Source organism: Bos javanicus, chromosome 16 (assembly GCF_032452875.1).
Source record: "Bos javanicus breed banteng chromosome 16, ARS-OSU_banteng_1.0, whole genome shotgun sequence".
Classification (NCBI taxonomy): domain Eukaryota; kingdom Metazoa; phylum Chordata; class Mammalia; order Artiodactyla; family Bovidae; genus Bos; species Bos javanicus.
Window position 1 is genome coordinate 33034964 of NC_083883.1, and position 19095 is coordinate 33054058.

At 42.1% G+C, this 19095-nt stretch overlaps 1 protein-coding gene across 2 annotated transcripts in view; it reads left to right on the forward strand.

The window, feature by feature from the left end:
• The window catches only part of LOC133227675 (uncharacterized), a 63780-nt gene that overhangs the window by 30464 nt on the left and 14221 nt on the right, over nt 1-19095 (forward strand). Inside the window, exon 2 of one of the 2 annotated variants that reach the window (XM_061382454.1) lies at nt 4934-5574. The exons of the other annotated variant lie outside the window; for it this stretch is intronic. Within the exon in view, the coding sequence (XP_061238438.1) occupies nt 4934-5137 (204 nt within the window). The 3' untranslated portion in view covers nt 5138-5574. Of the gene's footprint in view, nt 1-4933; nt 5575-19095 lie in introns of those variants that run through there. 2 annotated transcript variants of the gene reach the window in all.

Sequence of the window (19095 nt, forward strand, 5' to 3'; positions counted from 1 at the left end):
CAGAGGAATCTCCCCTTGCCAGACTCCTCTGGAAAGTGAAGTCTTTGCCACCAACATAGGCCACTCTACTCCACTATTTCCAGGTCACCTAATAGCCACAAGATCACCATGACTACTCTATTGAGGAGCAGAGTGCACTGTGTGCCCACAAGGCCGCTGCCATGAGGTCTTGGCTTTCTGAGTCTGGGTGGCAGCCATGTGGCCCCCACACTCAATTCAGAAAACCTGGGCCCACCCATTTCCAGTCCACACTGCCTCCCACTGCTTGGCTGCTGGGGGCTTCCCTTCTCATCACCCCGAGTGGCTGTTTGCATCAAGACTTCCTAGAAAGCTGGTTCTTGTGTCTACTGAGGAAGGCAACAGGTGGAGGTGCCAGGTGGGCACTCAGAGGGACCCACAGTTTTGGAGAGATGGCTCTAGGCCAGGAAGCCTTGAACTTGGGCCTGCTTGGTCAGGATGCACGTCCTCTCCCCAGGAGACTCCCCTCCCGCAGTGTTCTCCAGGTCTGCCCATGGAAGCTGGTCAGGCCGGTCCCCCATGGAGCAGGGATCAAGTACCCACACATGAGTGGCCTTGGAGCTATGTGCAGAGGTGGTATGCCCAGGTGTGTGTCTGCTTCTGCAGCCAGGAGTGTCCTGAGCAGAAACCTGCTTTTGTAGATAGCTCTGTGGTTTCAGAGGGCTTCTCAGGTGATGCTAATAGTAAAGAGCCCACCTGCCAATGCAGGAGACATAAGAGATGCGGGTTTGATTCCTGGGTTGGGAAGATCTCCTGGAGGAGGGCATAGCAACCCACTCCAGTATTCTAGCCTGGAGAATCCCATGGAGAGAGGAGCCTAACGGGCTGCAGTCCATAGGGTTGCAAAGAGTTAGACATGAGCAACTTAACACACACTCTGCATATAAAATCAAGAACCAAACCAAAACAAAACAAAAATAAGCAATCTCTGTGGGACAACTTGGTGAATCCGCCAGGTTTACCTGGCAGTACCTTGGATGGCAAAACCCTCCTCTGTTCTGCCTACTGTCTGATAACATGTGTCCATCCCTCCCATGACCTGTTTGAGGACATGTAATCTTGTCTTCAACTGAGTTGACTAGGATCTCTATCTAAATGTTTCTCACCCTCTCTACTTTTCATCTGAACTACTGCAGCCCAAGTTCGGGCCTTCATTGTCTGGCCTGCCTGCTAAGTGGTCTCCCCGCCTTTAGTCCTTGTTGTTGACTAATCACTAAGTAATGTCCAACTCTTTGCGACCCCATGGACTGTAGCCCGGCAGGTTCCTCTGTCCATAGGATTTTCCAGGCAACAGTGCTTCAGTGGGTTGCCATTTCCTCCTTCAGGGGATCTTCCCGACCTGGGATTGAACTTGTGTCTCCTGCATTGCAGGCAGATTCTTTACTGTCTGAGCCACCAGGGAAGTCCCGCCTGCAGTCCTACTCCACTGAAATCCGTCTTCCCCACTGCCTTCTAAATAACACATCATGTTCCCCGCATCATCTTTCTAAATGACAGATATAATTGAATCACATTCCAGCTCAAAAATATTAAACACTTCTCTATAGCCTATAGATAAACTCCAAAAGCCAAAATACTCTACAATGTACTTTATCATCTGACATCAATATAACTTTGTTTCTTCCTGTCTAGCTGAAACTCCAGTACTTTGGCCACCTCATGCAAAGAGTTGACTCATTGGAAAAGACTCTGATGCTGGGAGGGATTGGGGGCAGGAGGAGAAGGGGACGACAGAGGATGAGATGGCTGGATGGCATCACTGACTCGATGGACATGAGTCTGAGTGAACTCCGGAAGTTGGCGATGGACAGGGATGCCTGGCGTGCTGCGATTCATGGGGTCACAAAGAGTTGGACACGACTGAGCGACTGATCTGATCTGGTCTGAGTGATACCCCAGCTCATACCAACCTTTTCTCTCCCCATTTAAAGTCTGAATGCTTTAAACTACCATGACATTTGTGCTCAGATTGTCCCGTTGACCTGAAAAATCCTCTTCCTTGCAGTAAATAACAACTAACAGTTGTATAACACATTATCTTTCCCGGAGAGAGGCTTTCTGATAAACTCATTTGAGAGCTTCATGTCAGTGATTGGGTTTTAATCCACCACTTATTTGCTGTGTAAACGTGTGCAGTTTATTTAACCTCTACAGGTTTCTGCTCTTTAAAAAGAAGTTAATAATAGTGTCTTATCTCCTAGGCTTGTTTTGAGGACCAAATGAGTTAATACACTTAAAGCCTTTAGAACGTTGCCAGACACACAGCACATACTGAATGGCGGGTAGCTGTTATTTGTTGTCTTCACAACACTCCCACTGTTACACAACAACTAGCCCAAAGTCTCAGGAGTTAGGACTTAGATCTTCCCACTCTAAAGCTTAGTCAGTGGATTTTGCCCTATTGCTTTTGCATATTGCTTTTCCCCCTAGTGAAAACCCCACTCATTCTTCACAGACCCAGCTCAAGAATCACCTTCTCTCATCTATGTGACCCAAGGACACTCCCAGTGTATTTTACTGAAGATGCCATTGATTGTAAGATGCACCATTGTTTTGTGTGTGATTAAGGGGAAAAAGAAACGTACCAATAATAATTGTGAGACACCACCATTTGTAAGATGTATCTCAATTTCAGAGGGGTTAATGAAACAAGGTACAGGTGTGTGTTAATGTCATCCAGTGATGTCTGCCTCTTTACGACCCTGTAGACTGTAGCATGCCGGGCTCCTCTGTCCCTGGAATTCTCAGGCAAGAATACTGGAGTGGGTAGCTATTCCCTTCTCCAGGGGATCTTCCCAACCCAGGAATCAAAACCCAGTCTCCTGCATTGCAGGCAGATTTTTTTTTTACCATCTGAGCCACCAGAGAATCCCAAGGTAACCCCTCTCAACTGGTTTAGGTGGACAGTTGCACAAGTCCCTAATGAGCACATATACGCTGCATTATAATTGGTTGTTAACAAGGCTGCTTTCCCTGCTAGATATGAGTAACTTTAGGGTAGGAAATGCATCTTACTTACTTTGGCATCCCGGTGCCTAAGACTGTGCTTGGCACAAGATAGATATTCAATAGCCATTTGCTTAATATACATTGAAATCCTCATATAAGATCATATTAGACACTATGAGGGGTACTCTGAGACTAAAAGATGTGACAGACTTTGCATAATAATAAAACTTCATTGACCCAACAGTTTGACCAGATATACCTTGGCAAATTTGTCTTCCTGTTTTAAGGTGTAGAAAAATGAATGACGCCATAGCTTTCCTCCTGTATTGCCACTACCTTCCACAGGAAATAGGGATGTTACCTTCTGGGAAGTATTGTAAACACATATGCATCTTATATGGGTTCTCAAAGACAGATGGCCCTTTTGCCATCAAGAAAAGACTAACAATATTCCTAATGGTCTGAAGATGTCTATTTTTAAATTAAAGAGGATAAAGAAAATGTTCATCTCTACATTCTTTGGGGATATACCTATTCTTTTGCTTTCTTTCCCTTTTTCTGGAGGGTTTGAATGACCTGCCTTTTAAGGTTTAAAAATAAGTGCCCAGACTTGGCTTTGAAATACTTCAAGAGTACAGAATTACATGAATCCCAGATTCTATAAAGATTTTAGCTACATTGTCATCCCTACAAACACTGTGACTTATGTCATGCCTTCAAAAACATTAGCAGTAGTTTTTTTTTTTCCTTTTCTTTATCAGTCCATTAATCTTTCAAAGAAAAGAAAGCTTCAAGTAGTGAAAGAAAGTTGCTTTTGAAATGGAATCTTTTGATCTTAAGCATGCATGTACAGTGCAAACTAGCGGTCCAGGGAAACAAACTGACCCTCCTGGAAACACAGTGAAGACGAACTTTCTCTCCACTTAGAAGGATGTCTTTAAAAGGGTTCTTGGGTGGCTTTCTTAATGACAGAGCAACAACTATGATCATTGATTCTGTTTAGTGTTTCTCTCTCATTAGTTGTTTAAAACCAAAAGGAGTGTACAGTGGATGGTCCATGTAACACTACACGTGTGTGGTTGCTTGTATTCTTCTTCAAAGACATGGGTGTTCTTTGGGCATGCGACCTTGCTTTGTGCCATATAACCCTCTAACCTTGGTCTCACTGACCACGAGACTGCTCTAGCCAAAGCCAGTGAGCCATAAAGGGAGACTGTAAGCCCATGAAGTGGCCTGGCATAAGAACCCTACCCAATAGGACTAATCCAGATTGCTTATTGATTGGTCAACCTGATCAGATCATTTATCTGGAGGAACTTTGATTATGAACCAGAGAGAAGGTGTTAGAAACTGAGAAAATGAGTATGGACATGTGACTAAAACAGGGTACAAAAGCTACTTCAGAAGAGAGAATAGGATGACTATGTCGTGGGACCTCACTGGCTGTCCACTGGTTAGGACTCTGAGCTTATAGTGACCAGGGTAAGGGTTTGACACGGGAACTAAGATACCACGTGCCAAGTGGCAAGGCCAAAAAGTAAGTAAGTAAATAAATAAATATTTACGTCCTAGGTGTACTAAAAAAATAAATAAATTGTGGCTCAGACGGTAAAGCGTCTGCCTACAATGTGGGAGACCCAGGTTCGATCCCTGGGTCGGGAAGTTCCCCTGGAGAAGGAAATGGCAACCCACTCCAGTATTCTTGCCTGGAAAATCCCATGGATGGAGGAACCCGGTTGGCTACAGTCCAGGTCGCAAAGAGTCGGACACGACTGAGCAACTTCACTTCACTTCATACATATGTGACCATGTCATTAGAGCTGCTATTGTTTCCTACAAGGCATTGTTCAGAACTACTGTTTTATATGAAGCTTGAACTTTCTGCTGTTGAGGCATTTTCTTGTTTCTTTCTTTAAAAAAATTTTTTTTGTTTTTTTCGGTTGCGCTGGGTCTTCATTGCTGCAAGCGGGCTTCCTCTAGTTGCGGTGATCAGAAGCTACTGTTTGTCGTGGGCACCAGCTTCTCACTGCGGTGGCTTCTCTTGTTGCAGATCACGGCTCTAGGCACCTGCGCTTCAGTAGTTGTGGCTCATGGGCTTAGTTGCCCTTCAGCATGTGGGATCTTCCTGGACCAGGGATCTTATCCCCTGCATCACCACGTGGATTCTTAACTGCTGGACCACTAGGGAAGCCAATTTTCTTGTTTCTTTACTTTTCTTGTAGTCTTTATGTTTAAAAAACCTTTTAAAATAAAAAATATGGTACTCTGAACAAACTTCAAACAATAATGAAATTAATGTTGGAAAACTCATGCTTTCCCATTGTAATATCCTAAAGATAAATGTGCACATTTATTTTAATAAGTCATGTTCCATTACTTGCTCTTTTTATCCAGCAATAAATCCTGAGTACCTTTACATGTTAAAAAAAAAATTATCTACGTATCTATCCATCTAGATCTTATTTTTTGCAACAGCTGCATTGTATTCCATAGTATGGGTATAACATATTTTACTTGATTTGTTTTATTAACCACAGCAATCTGATACCAATTGCTGTGGAGGCTGTTTCAAATATTCAAAATAACAACTTACAATACAAATACAAAAGTCACCCCTTCCCACACATATTTATGTATTTATGCAAATACATATATATATATTTTGGCTTATAAACAGCAAACATTTATCTCTTACAGTTTGAGAGGCTGGGAAGTCCAAGGTCAAGATACCAGTAGAGTCAGTGACTGGTGAGGGTTGACTTACTGGTTCATCAACAGCTATCTTCTCACTGTGTCCTAACATGATGGAAGGACCCTCTTTTATAAGGGCACTAATTGAGGGCACTAATTCCATTCATGAAGATTATACCTATTTATGTAAGTATTTCTGTATAATAAATTCTCAGAAGTAGAATTTGGAGGGTCAAAGGAATGCACACTTAAAATTTTAATGGATGTGGCCAAACTGCCTCCCTACCAGTTGAGATCATCTAAGGCTCACTCTGTTTCCCACCATCTAAAGCATGGCAATGTGGATTTGGCTGCACTGAAGGTCAGTCACTTCATCATGGTGAAGTTGATTGTACCTAAGTTAAAAGTGCCTAATGGAATCTATCCTTTATTACCTGGGAGGTGGAGATGTGCCTTGTCATGCTGTCAGTATGTTTTACAGCCCCTTGCTCAAGTAGGTTACACCGAAATGAGTACCTTGCACATTTTGAGAAGTTCTTGTGATTGTCATTCAAGAACTGTTATATGCTGGGATTTGTCCACATAAAAGGTAACAGTCAAAAAGACACACATTAATTTCAAATGCATTATTTAGTGCAGCAGCATGAACTGAGGTTAAGTCTAAAAAAGAGGAAACTTTTATACAAGCTTGCATCAGGCCAATTTTATGTATGGAAGCATAAAGGTAGAAGTCATTCTTGAACTATGCTATTTGGAAAGAACATGTCCATTGAAATTCAAATAGACAAAGCAAAAATTGAATTAAGAGAGCTGAGCATACCCTTTTAAAATGTAGCAGACTAAAGTGCCAATAGAGAAGCAAGTTTCCAGGCTAAACTGAAGGTCATCTTCATTCAATAACCTTTTATTAAGAACCTATATGGTCCTGAGCTGTGTACTAGGGATTCAGAGACAACTAGAATGGTTCTCTATCTCAAGAAAATTACAGATCTATGAAATCAGATCAGATCAGATCAGATCAGTCGCTCAGTCGTTTCCGACTCTTTGCAACCCTATGAATCGCAGCACGCCAGGCCTCCCTGTCCATTACCAACTCCTGGTGTTCACTGAGACTCATGTCCATCAAGTCAGTGATGCCATCCAGCCATCTCATCCTCTGTCGCCCCCTTCTCCTCTTGCCCCCAACCCCTTGAAGCATCAGAGTCTTTTCCAATGAGTCAACTCTTCGCATGAGGTGGCCAAAGTACTGGAGTTTCAGCTTTAGCATCATTCCTTCCAAAGAAATCCCAGGGCTGATCTCCTTCAGAATGGACAGATCTATGAAAATGTGAAAAAAATACCACTTTCCTAGTGGTACAGTATATAAGAATCTCCTTGCCAAGCCTGGATGGGAGAGCAGTTTGGGAGAGAATTGGATATATGTATAGGCAATGGCTCCCCACTCCAGTACTCTTGCCTGGAAAATCCCATGGACGGAGGATCCTGGAAGCCTGCAGTCCATGGGGTCACTGAGGGTCAGACACGACTGAGCGACTTCACTTTCACTTTTCACTTTCATGCACTGGAGAAGGAAATGGCAACCCACTCCAGTGTTCTTGCCTGGAGAATCCCAGGGACGGGGGAGCCTGGTGGGCTGCCATCTATGGGGTCGCACAGAGTTGGACACGACTGAAGTGACTTAGCAGCAGCAGCAGCATATATGGCTGAGTCCCTTCACTATTCACCTGAAACTATCACAACATTGTTAATCGGCTATATCTCAATACAAAATTTAAAGAAAAAAATTTTAATGTTAACAAGATGAGTTCTTTTAATATTAATGCAGAGATTTATGCTGTAATGAGTTATGATCATGTATGTACAGATAATTGCTCATTAAATGATAAAAAAGGGAATACATCTTTTGCTATGCTCAGTAAATTTAAAAGCAAAACAAACAACAACAAAAAAGATGGGGCAACTAACTGGGTCTGAGAGACCTGGGGTAGATTTCACAGAGATGACCTCTGAATGGAGACTTGAAAGATAAAGAGGCATTTTTTTCAGATCAAAAAAGAAGGGGGAAAACATTTTTGGGTGAAGGGACAGGAGATGTAAAATGATCTGGCAAGTCTAGGGAATATGAAAAATGCTAAGTTTAGTGCTTTTGTAGGACAGGGCTCATATGGGTCTTATCAGAAGCGCTTCATCTGATGAATAGCTTTTATGAGCTGTGTGTCTCCGACTTGGGCCTTTGTCCCTGTCTTCATTCTCCATCTCGGATGTGGCTGTCCTATATGGAAGCCATGGCCCACCTGTGGCTACTGAGCTCTTGAAGGGAGTGTGGTCAAGGAACTGAACTTTTAACTTCATTTAAACTTTAATTAGCATAAATTTGAAAACAGATACTCCAGTTATTAGGAAAATTAAGTACATTTGGGATCACTTGGGTATGTGAATGTACTTTTTCAGCTACAAATTGTGTGCAGTCTAAATACAGACCAAATATTTCTGATGAAAAATTAACGTCTGAATTGAGATGTGCTGTAAGTGCAAAATATACACTGGATTTCAACGACAATACACAAGCAAAGGATGTAAAACAGCTCATTGACAACTTAGATGGATTACATCTCCAAATGATAACATTTTAGAGATACTGGATAAGTGAAATCTATTATGAAAGTCAGTGTCACGTGAATTCTTTTTTCCTTTTTAGAATATGGCCAATAGGACATTTTAAATTATATCTGTAGCTTGCAGCATAGCTCTGTTGGTATTGCTGGTACTATTCTCATCACTTCATGCCTGGATCTCTGCAATAGCTCTCTTCCAATTCTTTCTACCATTCCCATTTATCCCATTCTCAACATTATTACTAGATGAATCCTCTCAAAACACCACTTTTATCAGACCAAAACACCAAACTCCAAATCACGCCTCATGTTCTGGAATTTCAATTCCCTCCTTTCTCCTCAATCTAGCCTTCATGAGCCTCCTCCACGTCATCCAGTCTCTCTTCTAGTCCAGCCAAATCTGCTTTTCTCTCTGACCTATAACTCAGCTCCATCTTCTGATTTTTACAAGAGAAATCCAAATTTCTATGTAAAATTTTCTGATTTTTAAAAGTATTGACAACTGATAGAAAATTTCTACCCAATATCGATTCCCCTCTATTTTCCTTATAAAAAGAACCCTGCTTAAACCCAGGCAGCAAGTCCATCAGATTAAAAAAAAATACGTTCTCCATCTTCTTTTTCTCCTTGGGTGGATGAGATTAAAAAGGGAAGTTGTATGGAAAGTCCAGGTAATCTCCTGGGCCAGCTGGGCTGGAAAGCGCCCCCTTTTTCCTCATCTTCCTCCTTCCTGACAGAATGCAATGGCTGGAGCCCCAGAAGCCAATTTTTTTTTGTTTTTTTTTTTAAACCATAACACTTCATAGAAGGTGAAGGGAATTCCCTGGTGGTCCAGTGGTTAGGACTTGGCACTTTCACTTCTGGGGCCCAGGTTTGACCCTTTGTGGGGGAACTAGGATACAAGCCACTTGGCGTAGCCAAATATGTGTGTAAGCCTGTGTGTGTGTGTGTGTGTGTGTAACACATGATGGAAGCCATGTGCTAAGAATGGTAGAGCAGAAGGACATGTGTCTACGATCTTCCTGACTCTGGAGTAACCACCTTGAGTTGCTCACCATTAGTTTTTCTCTCACATGAGCAAGAAATAAACCTCTATCCTCTTTAAGCCTCTAAATTGAGTTTTCTATTCATAGATGGCCAGGCCTAAGTTGGCAACTACTTTAATTTTTGTTTCGAAAAGCACTTTGCAGACACAAGGAAACAAAACAAAAAACGTGTCCAAGGTTCACTTAAAAGTGTCTGGGCCTCAGTTTCCTATTTGAAAAATCAATTTATTTAACCAAATTTTGGACACCATTTCCATGCCTGAAACTGTGTGTTTATATTGATTTATTCATCACATGTATGAGTGCCTATTATTTACCAGATATTACTTTAGGCACTAGGGTGTAGCAGTGAACGTGAGTATAAATCAAAGTCTCCTCTGATACTCACACTGTGATTCAGTCCATGATGAGTTTTAAGCCCAGGCTTCCCTTGTGGCTCAGTTGGTAAAGAATCAGCCTGTAATGTGGGAGACCTGGGTTTGATCCCTGGGTTGGAAAGATCCCCTAGAAAAGGGAAGGGCTACCCACTCCAGTATTCTGGCCTGGAGAATTCCAGGGACTGTAAAGTCCATGGGGTCACAAAGAGTCAGACACGACTGAATTCACTTTCACTTTCTGGCCTTACACACTTTGCCAACAGAGCATGCAACTTAATTTCTTTGTTTTGTTTTGTCTAATCAGCAAATAGATTAATAACGCTTTACCTCAATAACAATAGCTAACATATATATATTGATATTTGGAAATTATCTCATTTAATCCTTAAAACTATTGCAAACTTCTTTGGAAAAAAATGAGAAAAGAAATTAGATAACTTGCACATAGATGGTGCAGTGGTAAAGAACCCGCCTGCCAATGCAGGAGATGCAGGTTTGATCCCCAGGTTGGGAGGATCCCCTGGAGAAGGAAATGGCAACCCACTCCAGTATTCTTGGCTGGGAAATCCCATGGACAGAGGAACCTGCCGGGCTACAGTCCATGGGGTCGCAAAGAGTGGACAGGTTGAGCAACTGATCAAGCACGCACGCAACTTGCACACAGCCAGTAAGCGCTACAGCCAGGTTTCAAAATCAGTCTAATTCTATGGTCATTTTGAGGATCAAGTGAAAATAAAGAATTTGAAAATTTTTTGGCAAGAAATATGAGATGCAGGTTCAATCCCTGGGTTGGGAAGATCCCCTGGAGGAAGGCATGGCAACTCACTCCAGTATTCTTGCCTGGAGAATCCCATGGACAGAGGAGCCTGATGGGCTACAGTCCACAGGGTCCTGAAGAGTTGGACCCAACTCAAGCGACTTAGAGGGCACTCAGCAATTGTACACAAATTCCTTTCATAGCAAAGGTCACTAGAAAACTAGAATGAAAACAAAGTTTCTAAGTGGATGATACCTGTGACACATATACAAAGATCATTTTCACTAGTTGTTTTTTGTCAGAGATATTGCTAAGAGCTCCATATCCATTGTTGTTGTTTAGTTGCTAAGTCAGCAAGTTGAGAAAAATCCAATAGGTTATTTATGTATTCGATCAGCTTACATCTTTAATGAAGCATCTGGGGCTCAATTAGTGGTCAGTACACAGCAATTAAGTAAATAAAACAACGAGGCAATAACTAACACTAGGAAAAGCTGTGTAGCAAAGAAAATTTAATTAGTTGTGAACTGTATTTATACAATATAAATGATTGTAACAATATAAATCACAAATACTGATTTAACAAAAAATTATGATGGGACTGTATTGGAAAGATGGAGAGAAGGTAATGGAGCAAGAGCTGGGGGCCTGGCAGTCCAGTGGTTAAGGCTCTGAGCTCCCAGTGCAAGGGGGCATGGGTACAACCCTTGGTCGGGGAATTAAGATATGCACAGCCAAAAAAAAGATTATCATAACTTATATAAACAACCTTTTGGCTTTTCCAACTGCCAGATATGTCAAGTTAGATTCTTTGGCCTGACCATTAAGTCTCTCCACAACCTCTCTCCACCCGCCCTATTTATCTTATCTCTGCATTTTTTTCCACCTTGTATTCTTGGTTCCCCTCAAGCATTATTCACTTGGCATTCCTGAATCTCTTCAAAAACATCACTTACCCAACCTGAGATAGCCTCTTTCCTGTTTGATCTAAAAATCTTACTGCTGGATGGAAAAAAGAAGACCTAGAGTGAAGGTCATCCTTGGGACAACGTGAAGAAGCACCAAAATGTAATAGATGAGATCAGTCAACAGTAGATTGAGAGGCTGATAAACTGGGAAGAGTGTGTTAACAGAAGAGCGATGGTCTATGCTGTACTTTGTTGTTCAGTCACGTCCAACTCTTTGCAACCCCATGGACCATAGCCCGTCAGGCTCCTCTGTCCATGGGGTTCTCCAGACAAGAATTCTGGAGAGGGTTGCTATGCCCTCCTCCAGGGGATCTTCCCAACCCAGGGATCAAACCCTGGTATCCCACATTGTAGGCGGATTCTTTACAGCTGACCTACCAGGGAAGCCCCAGGATGGTCCATATGCATCTGTTAAAAAGTAGGTTCCTGAGTCATTCAATAAATTCATTAAGTTCCTAGTATGTACCACGTTGGACTGAAAGGAGATCCAACCAGTCCATTCTAAAGGAGATCAGCCTTGGGTGTTCTTTGGAAGGAATGATGCTGAGGCTGAAACTCCAGTACTTTGGCCACCTCATGTGAAGAGTTGACTCATTGGAAAAGACTCTGATGCTGCGAGGGATTGGGGGCAGGAGGAAAAGAGGACGACAGAGGATGAGATGGCTGGATGGCATCACCGACTTGATGGACGTGAGTTTGAGTGAACTCTGGGAGTTGGTGATGGACAGGGAGGCCTGGCGTGCTACGGTTCATGGGGTCGCAGAGTCAGATACGACTGAGCGACTGAACTGAACTGAATGTACCAAGTATATATACTCCTGGGAGCATATAACAGAAAAGGGTATAGTTGAATAGCAGGGATTCAGAGGCACTGAAGTGTTGCAGTTGGTCTAGAGATCTAGAACTTCCTAGAAAAGAGAGGTCGCTAAATCAATCATAAACAATTACAAATGGGGAACTTCCCTGGTAGTCCAGTGGTTAAGACTCCATGCTTCCACTGCAGGAGGCAGAGGTTCAGTCCCTGGTCGGGGAACTAAGATCACTCGTGGCAAAAGGGAAAAAGAAAAGAAAACAACCACAAAGGCCTCATCTACTAAGCAGACATAATCTCTGTAGAGAGAACCACTACAGGCTTGATGATGTTAAATGGAATGGTTTCTTTAAGATCCATTTTGTATAACATTCTGGGCTAGATGCTTTATATTCATTTTTCTGAACCATACAGCAACCTAATAGACTGAAGTGAAGTGAAAGTTGCTCAGTCATGTCTGACTGTTTGTGACCCCATAGACTGTAGCCCACCAGGCTCCACTGTCCAAGGAATTCTCCAGGCAAGAAGAATACTGGAGTGGGTTGCCATTTCCTCCTCCAGGGTATTTTCCTGACCCAGAGATTGAACCCAGGTCTTCTGCACTGCAGGCAGATTCTTTACCATCTGAGCTACCTGGGAAGCCCAACCTAGTGAACTACCTATTATTAATTCCACTTTTCATAGGAACAAACCAAGGCTCATAAAAGCCAAGATTTTATGGCCAGTATCAGAGGAGAAATTTGGTTTCTGGTCCAATTCCAAGAAGAATTTAGTGATCATTGATTTTCCACTATACCCCATAGGCTCCTGAGCCAACTAAATCATGCATATTATGCAATCTCTGATTTCATATGTAGGAAAAAAATGCTCTGGTTGGTCAATAAAACCTTACTGGGGCTTCCCTCGTGGTCCAGTGGTTAAGAATTCGCCTTCCAATGCAGGGGATGTGGGTTTGATCCCTGGTCAGAAAACTGAGATCCTACATACAGAGGGGCAACTAAACCTGTGTTCTGCAATTAGAGAGTTTGCACACGGCAATGAAGCGCCTACACCACAGCAAAGACCCAGCACAGGCAAAATATAAGTAAATAAATAAATGAAACATTATTTTGCTAGGCAGTTAGCAGTAATAGTAAAAATACTAGCTGCTATTGTATTAACAATTTGTTACTAGGCACTTTGCTAAGTACTCTACACGCATGAAGTAGAAACTGTTATCTACATCCATTTTACAGAGAGGAAAACAAAGACATAAAAGATGTAAATAATTTGCCTTGAGGCACACCAATGGTAAGAGGCAGAGCTTGTGTTCTTGACCATCTCACGCGTGCTGCCATCTAACATACACTGTTCAGTGGTAAGACTTTCCTATAATCGTGTTTAGTGAGCACCACTCCATGGTTTGGGGCTTGTTGAGGGAGTATCAGTGCAGCGTAAGACCTATTCTTTGACTGCCAGATATTTACAACTGAAGCAAAGAAGCAAGACACACACAGTGAAACTCTTAGGTAACAATTGAGGGGTGTATATAATTAAGTACAAAATTGATCAGCACAACCAATAAGGGCATTGAGATTTCAGAGTAGGGAGGTTACTGAGAACCAAAGCAGAGATGAATAAGCTGGGAACAGAGCCCAGCAAGAGAAGATTCTAAGGTGGGAATGAGCACAGTGTCCCTGGGAACCAGGGACAGGTGCCCCCAGCAGTGGAGGCGCTTAGCGTGAAGTGATGGGATTCACAAGCAGCTTCCTTCAGAGCCTCGCCTCAGACACTCTCGGGTTCAGGAGAAGCCTTCTTGGGGAGACGGTTCAGTTCTCTTCCTAACTCAACTTCAGGCAATGAAGTATCCACAGGTAGCATGAGCTTCTCAGTTGTAGCCCCATCATCTTCTAAGTAGCTCCCCAGAGACTCAGGGATTAGAAGACAGGAAGCTACTGGAAGGCAAAAAAAAAAGAGAAAAGTTCATCCCTATAACCCAGCACTTTTGACAGAGACAGGCTCTTGAATGTACTCAACAGAGGCTTCTTAAACCAGGAAGGAAGGACCCCTGCACAGTGTAGACGGGCAGTTAAGGGTGTGAGAGGGAGCAGAGGCTCCAGGTCTGCTGTGCGACTTTGCAGTTACTTCACCTGTTAAAGCACAATCTTCTCACTTGTGAAAAGGGTCTATTGGAAGGGTCTTCTTCAGAGGGTTATTACTGTGAACATTGAATGAATAGAAGCGAAACACTTTGAACAGGCCCGGCTTCTATTAAGAGCTATTTATGTCGCTGTTAGTAATATGGGTTCTAGAGCCAGACCAAACGGTTTGAGCCTATCTCTGCTTATCACGGGAGTAGTCCCTTTGAACCTCAGGTTTTCCATTTGTAAAATAGGTATTTTAATAACACCATCAGTCTCATGAAGCTATTGTGAGGACGAGGTGAGCTAAACACACACAAAGCACTGAGCACAGGCCTGGGGCACACCTCATTAACACAAGAGAGCATCAGTCGGCTTGCTTAGTCACCAGGTCTCCTCTTATTCTGATACTGCAGCTGGCAGGTGGTTAGCACATTTCTGAATTAGGCAAGACTTTATTTATGGAGTTGGTGTCGTTCTACCATCACCAGTTCCTCTTCAGCTTCCTTCTGGGGGGTTTCTATTTTAAAATAAATTTTAAATTTTTTATTATGCAATTTTCAAACATATAAAACCAGAGAGAATAACACAGGGCCTCATCATATACTCATCACTCAGCTTCAACGGTTATCAACACATGGCCAAACATACTCCATCTATACTACATCTATGTTCCCTATATCATACCTACTTTCCTCTCCAACTAGATCCTTTTGAAATAAATTTCAGATATTGCAAAATTTTACCCATAAATACTTTTATATATATCTCTAAAACAGTATTTTTTAACATACAGTCATACTACCACATCTTAACGTTTTAATGCCAATTCCTTAGTACCACCAAAACACCAACCAGCATTAATTTTTCCTTGATTTTTTCTCATTCATTATCTTTTACAGCTATTTTTAAAATGTAAGGAGCATAGTTGATTTACAATGTTTTGTTAGTTTCAGGTGTACAGCAAAGTGATTTTATTAGAAGTAGATCTGTATAGGAAAATTGCTCAGTCGTGTCTGACTTTTTGCGCCCCATGGACTGTAGCCCGCCAGGCCCCTCTTTCCATGGAATTTTCCAGGAAAGAATACTGGAGTAGGTAGCCATTCCCTTCTGTAGGGGATCTTCCCGGCCTAGGGATCAAACCCAGATCTCCTTTACTGAAGGTAGATTCTTTACCATCTGAACCACCAGGGAAGCCCAGGCACACATCTGTTCTTTTTCATACTTTTTCCCATGTTGTATTACAGAATATTGAGGAGAGTTCCCTTTGCTATACAGTAGGTTCTTGCTGATTATCTCTTTTACAGCTTTTTTTTTTTTTTTTAATTAGGATGCAAACAAGGTCCAGAAATTGCATTTATCTGGTTTTTCCAGTCTCTTCCCATCTATGGGTTTCACGCCCTCCTTCCTTTCCCTCTTGCAATTTATTGTTGAAGAAACCAAATAGTTTGTCCTGGAGAGTTTCTCATTCTAAATGTTGTTGACTGCTTCCCTATGATGTTGTTTAATATCTTCCTCTGACCCTTGGAACATCCTGTTGTCCCGGAAGCAAGAAAGCTAGCTGTCAAAGATGTCTAGAGTGGTGCCAGACAGACACAAGAGCACTGGCAGGAAATGGGATATTTTGAGCATCAAATAAATAAGTAAATAAATAACTGCAGCACATTGAGATGCATCAAGTACAATAATATCCACAGCTTCATAGTAACTCTCCAAATATAGACTCACTGGTAACCTTTGAAGGACGTGAAGGAAGCAACTCTTTATTTCCAAAAAATGGATAGATAAAGGAGTCAAGCACTTATTTTGCCTTTCCTGTATGAACTGTATCTCGGGGTAATCAATTACTGAGAAGAGATCCTGCCAATAAATGAAGAAGGAATGATGTAATTAAAATATTGCCATTTTGCAGCCCCTAATGAATAAAGTATCTAAGAAACGGTTATCAAGGGTTGCTAAAACCATAGGTGGAGAGCTGGTGGGAAAATTTATTATGAACATACCAGGCTGATAGTTTCTGTCAACGAATACTGTCATCACAAAAAGAAAAGCCACCAGGGATTATGTGCCCTTGATATGATACAGTGTCTGTGAAGTAATCATGTCCAAAAATTCGAATCCGATCAAGCCTCTTTTGGTGACTACTACCTTAGGTAGTTTGTACTCTTCATATTTATTTTTCCCCAAATGAACAAATATTAAATGAAACCCACCAAAAATCATACAGCACAAGTCAAACTGGGTACCTCTTAATGTGGGTACCCTAAACTGCTCCAGTAAGGAAATACAGCCCCCACAGTTTCAGAACGATTACATTCCTGAGATGTGGCTCCGCCTGTGACAAGTCAAAATTGCAGAGCAGAGGGGACTTTTAGACTTCGGGATGTGCATGCACTATCTTTTAGCCCGGATCTGTGAGATGAACTTTTGTTCACACGTGCCATGCCTTTAAAATATATTGTTATCGTGTTCAAGAAGATGATGTTACATAGGCAAGCTGGCATCTGACAGCCAAATTATCTGTCAAGAATCCCCGTCCGTGTGAAGGGAGAAATGAAACTGTGTTTCTGAAAAGCCACAGGCCTGGGGCGAGTTCTGCAGCCCAGGGACTCCGGAGCGGGGCGGACGTGGGTGCTCGCCGGGAGCTGCGGGAGCGGCCTGCGGGCGGAGATGCGGTCAGGAGGGTGCGTGCCTGTCCCCTGGGTCGCGCGGTGCAGTTCCCGGGAAACGCAGGGCCCATCGCGCGGGCTGCCTGCCTCATTATTTCTTTGAGCCTGTTCATGTTTTTGATCCGGACTGCAAAAACTCAACCGCCGTAGGCTTCCTCCTATTTTCCAGTATCAAATTCCGTATTCCTGAATAAGAACCTGCAGATTCGGCTATCATTTTCACAGATAACTTAGTTACGTATACTGGGAAAACTACAATTCTTAAACGTGACCAGCTGGCCGGCAGTGCCTACCATCATGTATATTTAGCGTTATTTAGTACTCCACTTTGTGCTCAAGAACGCTGATATTTTATTTCAGAGATCACATGAAAAGAATGAGTCACAAGGAATTAAATTACAATACAAAAAAGATCGCTAGATGCTTACATTAGAGTCACTATAAAAGTTTTTAATATATAGGAAAGTTTCAAAGCCTAGTGGATTCTTTAATTTACTTTCACTTTCAGATGCACCAAGAAATAATTAAATGATACTTTAAAATAACTTTGAAAAGAAGTTAATTTCATCCTGAAGAGCAGAAAAGACATCTTTTCCTGCTCTTCTAAGTTCTGCCACAACCTGACACATCGGTTAGAAAAGATCCAAGATGTATCCTGGCATTTATCTTGGTTTTCTTTGCTATTCTCTTGGAAATGTGGCGAATGCAATTTCCTCTTAATGGTAGTATTCGGCTTAGGTTTTGTGAATTCTATTTTTCGGGGGTAGCGAGGGAGGCAGAGTGCGATACACATTCAAGCTGAGTCTGAGCTCATTTGACTTGTGTTGAATCTGAAAGGAATCATCCTTGCACAGGAAGAAGAGTAAAGAAGTCCCCTCATTTACCATCAGCCCAGGCCAGAATGATTATTTCAAGCCTGACATTTAATACACCCATGATCACAGATATTGCCTCTGAAAGCTTTCCCAACAAAGCAGGAACCAAAGAACATTGCAGCAGCGTCTAACTTTAATTCAGAGAAGTGAGGGAGCTGTGAGGTGGGGATAAACACTGCAAAACACAGTATCAATATCTCATTAACACAGGGAAGGAACAGCAAAGTGAAGAGAACCGTGTGTATACATAGAATGAGTAGGGGCTTACAAAGAGCATGGCACATCCAAATGCAATGTGGAAGTCTGACTGTGAAGAATTGTTTAAAGTATGTTATTGATGCTTTACCCAACCCTGTGGCACCCAGGCTCCTGGGAACAGTGTCTATGCTACAATCACTAGGCAAAAAGTAAACTGGGACGAAGGGAAAGGTAAGATAAAAATTCTTCCTGTATGCTGTATCTACCTTTTTTTCCCCTTTCTCTAAGATGCCTATCCCCAGTAGTTCTCTTTTACAAAACTCAACAGTAGGGTGGAGGGGGGAGCGAAAATACAGTTATTATGTGTAGCAGTTGCCATTTCCATGCTCTCGCCTTTACAGCTTTTTAGTGATGCTTATACCAAAATATTAATTCTTCCATCTATTCATTATCTTATATTTGAATTTATTTCAGCCTCCACAAAGAAATATTACTAGGGCTCCCTTTCAGACCAATACCATACTGTTAAGTTTTCAAATATGTATTTCACATACAACTGTTGGTAAGGAATTTTTGTTTGAAAAGTCAAAATGATCATTTGTTAAGGATCTTCTTTATCATGGGGTCAATATACTGGATATGGTTTCTACTTTCTACATTGAGAAAAGCTGTGAGCTGGGAATTCCCTAGTGGTCCTGTGGTTAAGAGTCTGCACTTAGGGAATGCAGGTTCAATTCCTGGCCAGGGAACTAAGATCCCACATGCAGCACAGTGCAGCCAAAAAAAGAAGGCTGTGAGCTTCTCCAGGTCATGGCTATCCCCTCTTCTTCCTTGCTTCAATGTCCTCTGCACTGCTAAGATTGCACGGTGTGTCCAGAGAGTATTTGCTAAATAGATGAAAGGTTCATGATTTTACTTAATTCATTTCTAAGTAGTGAGATCTAGTGAAATATCATGGAACACAACTGAAAAGAAACCATGTAAAGAATTCAGCTCTTCAG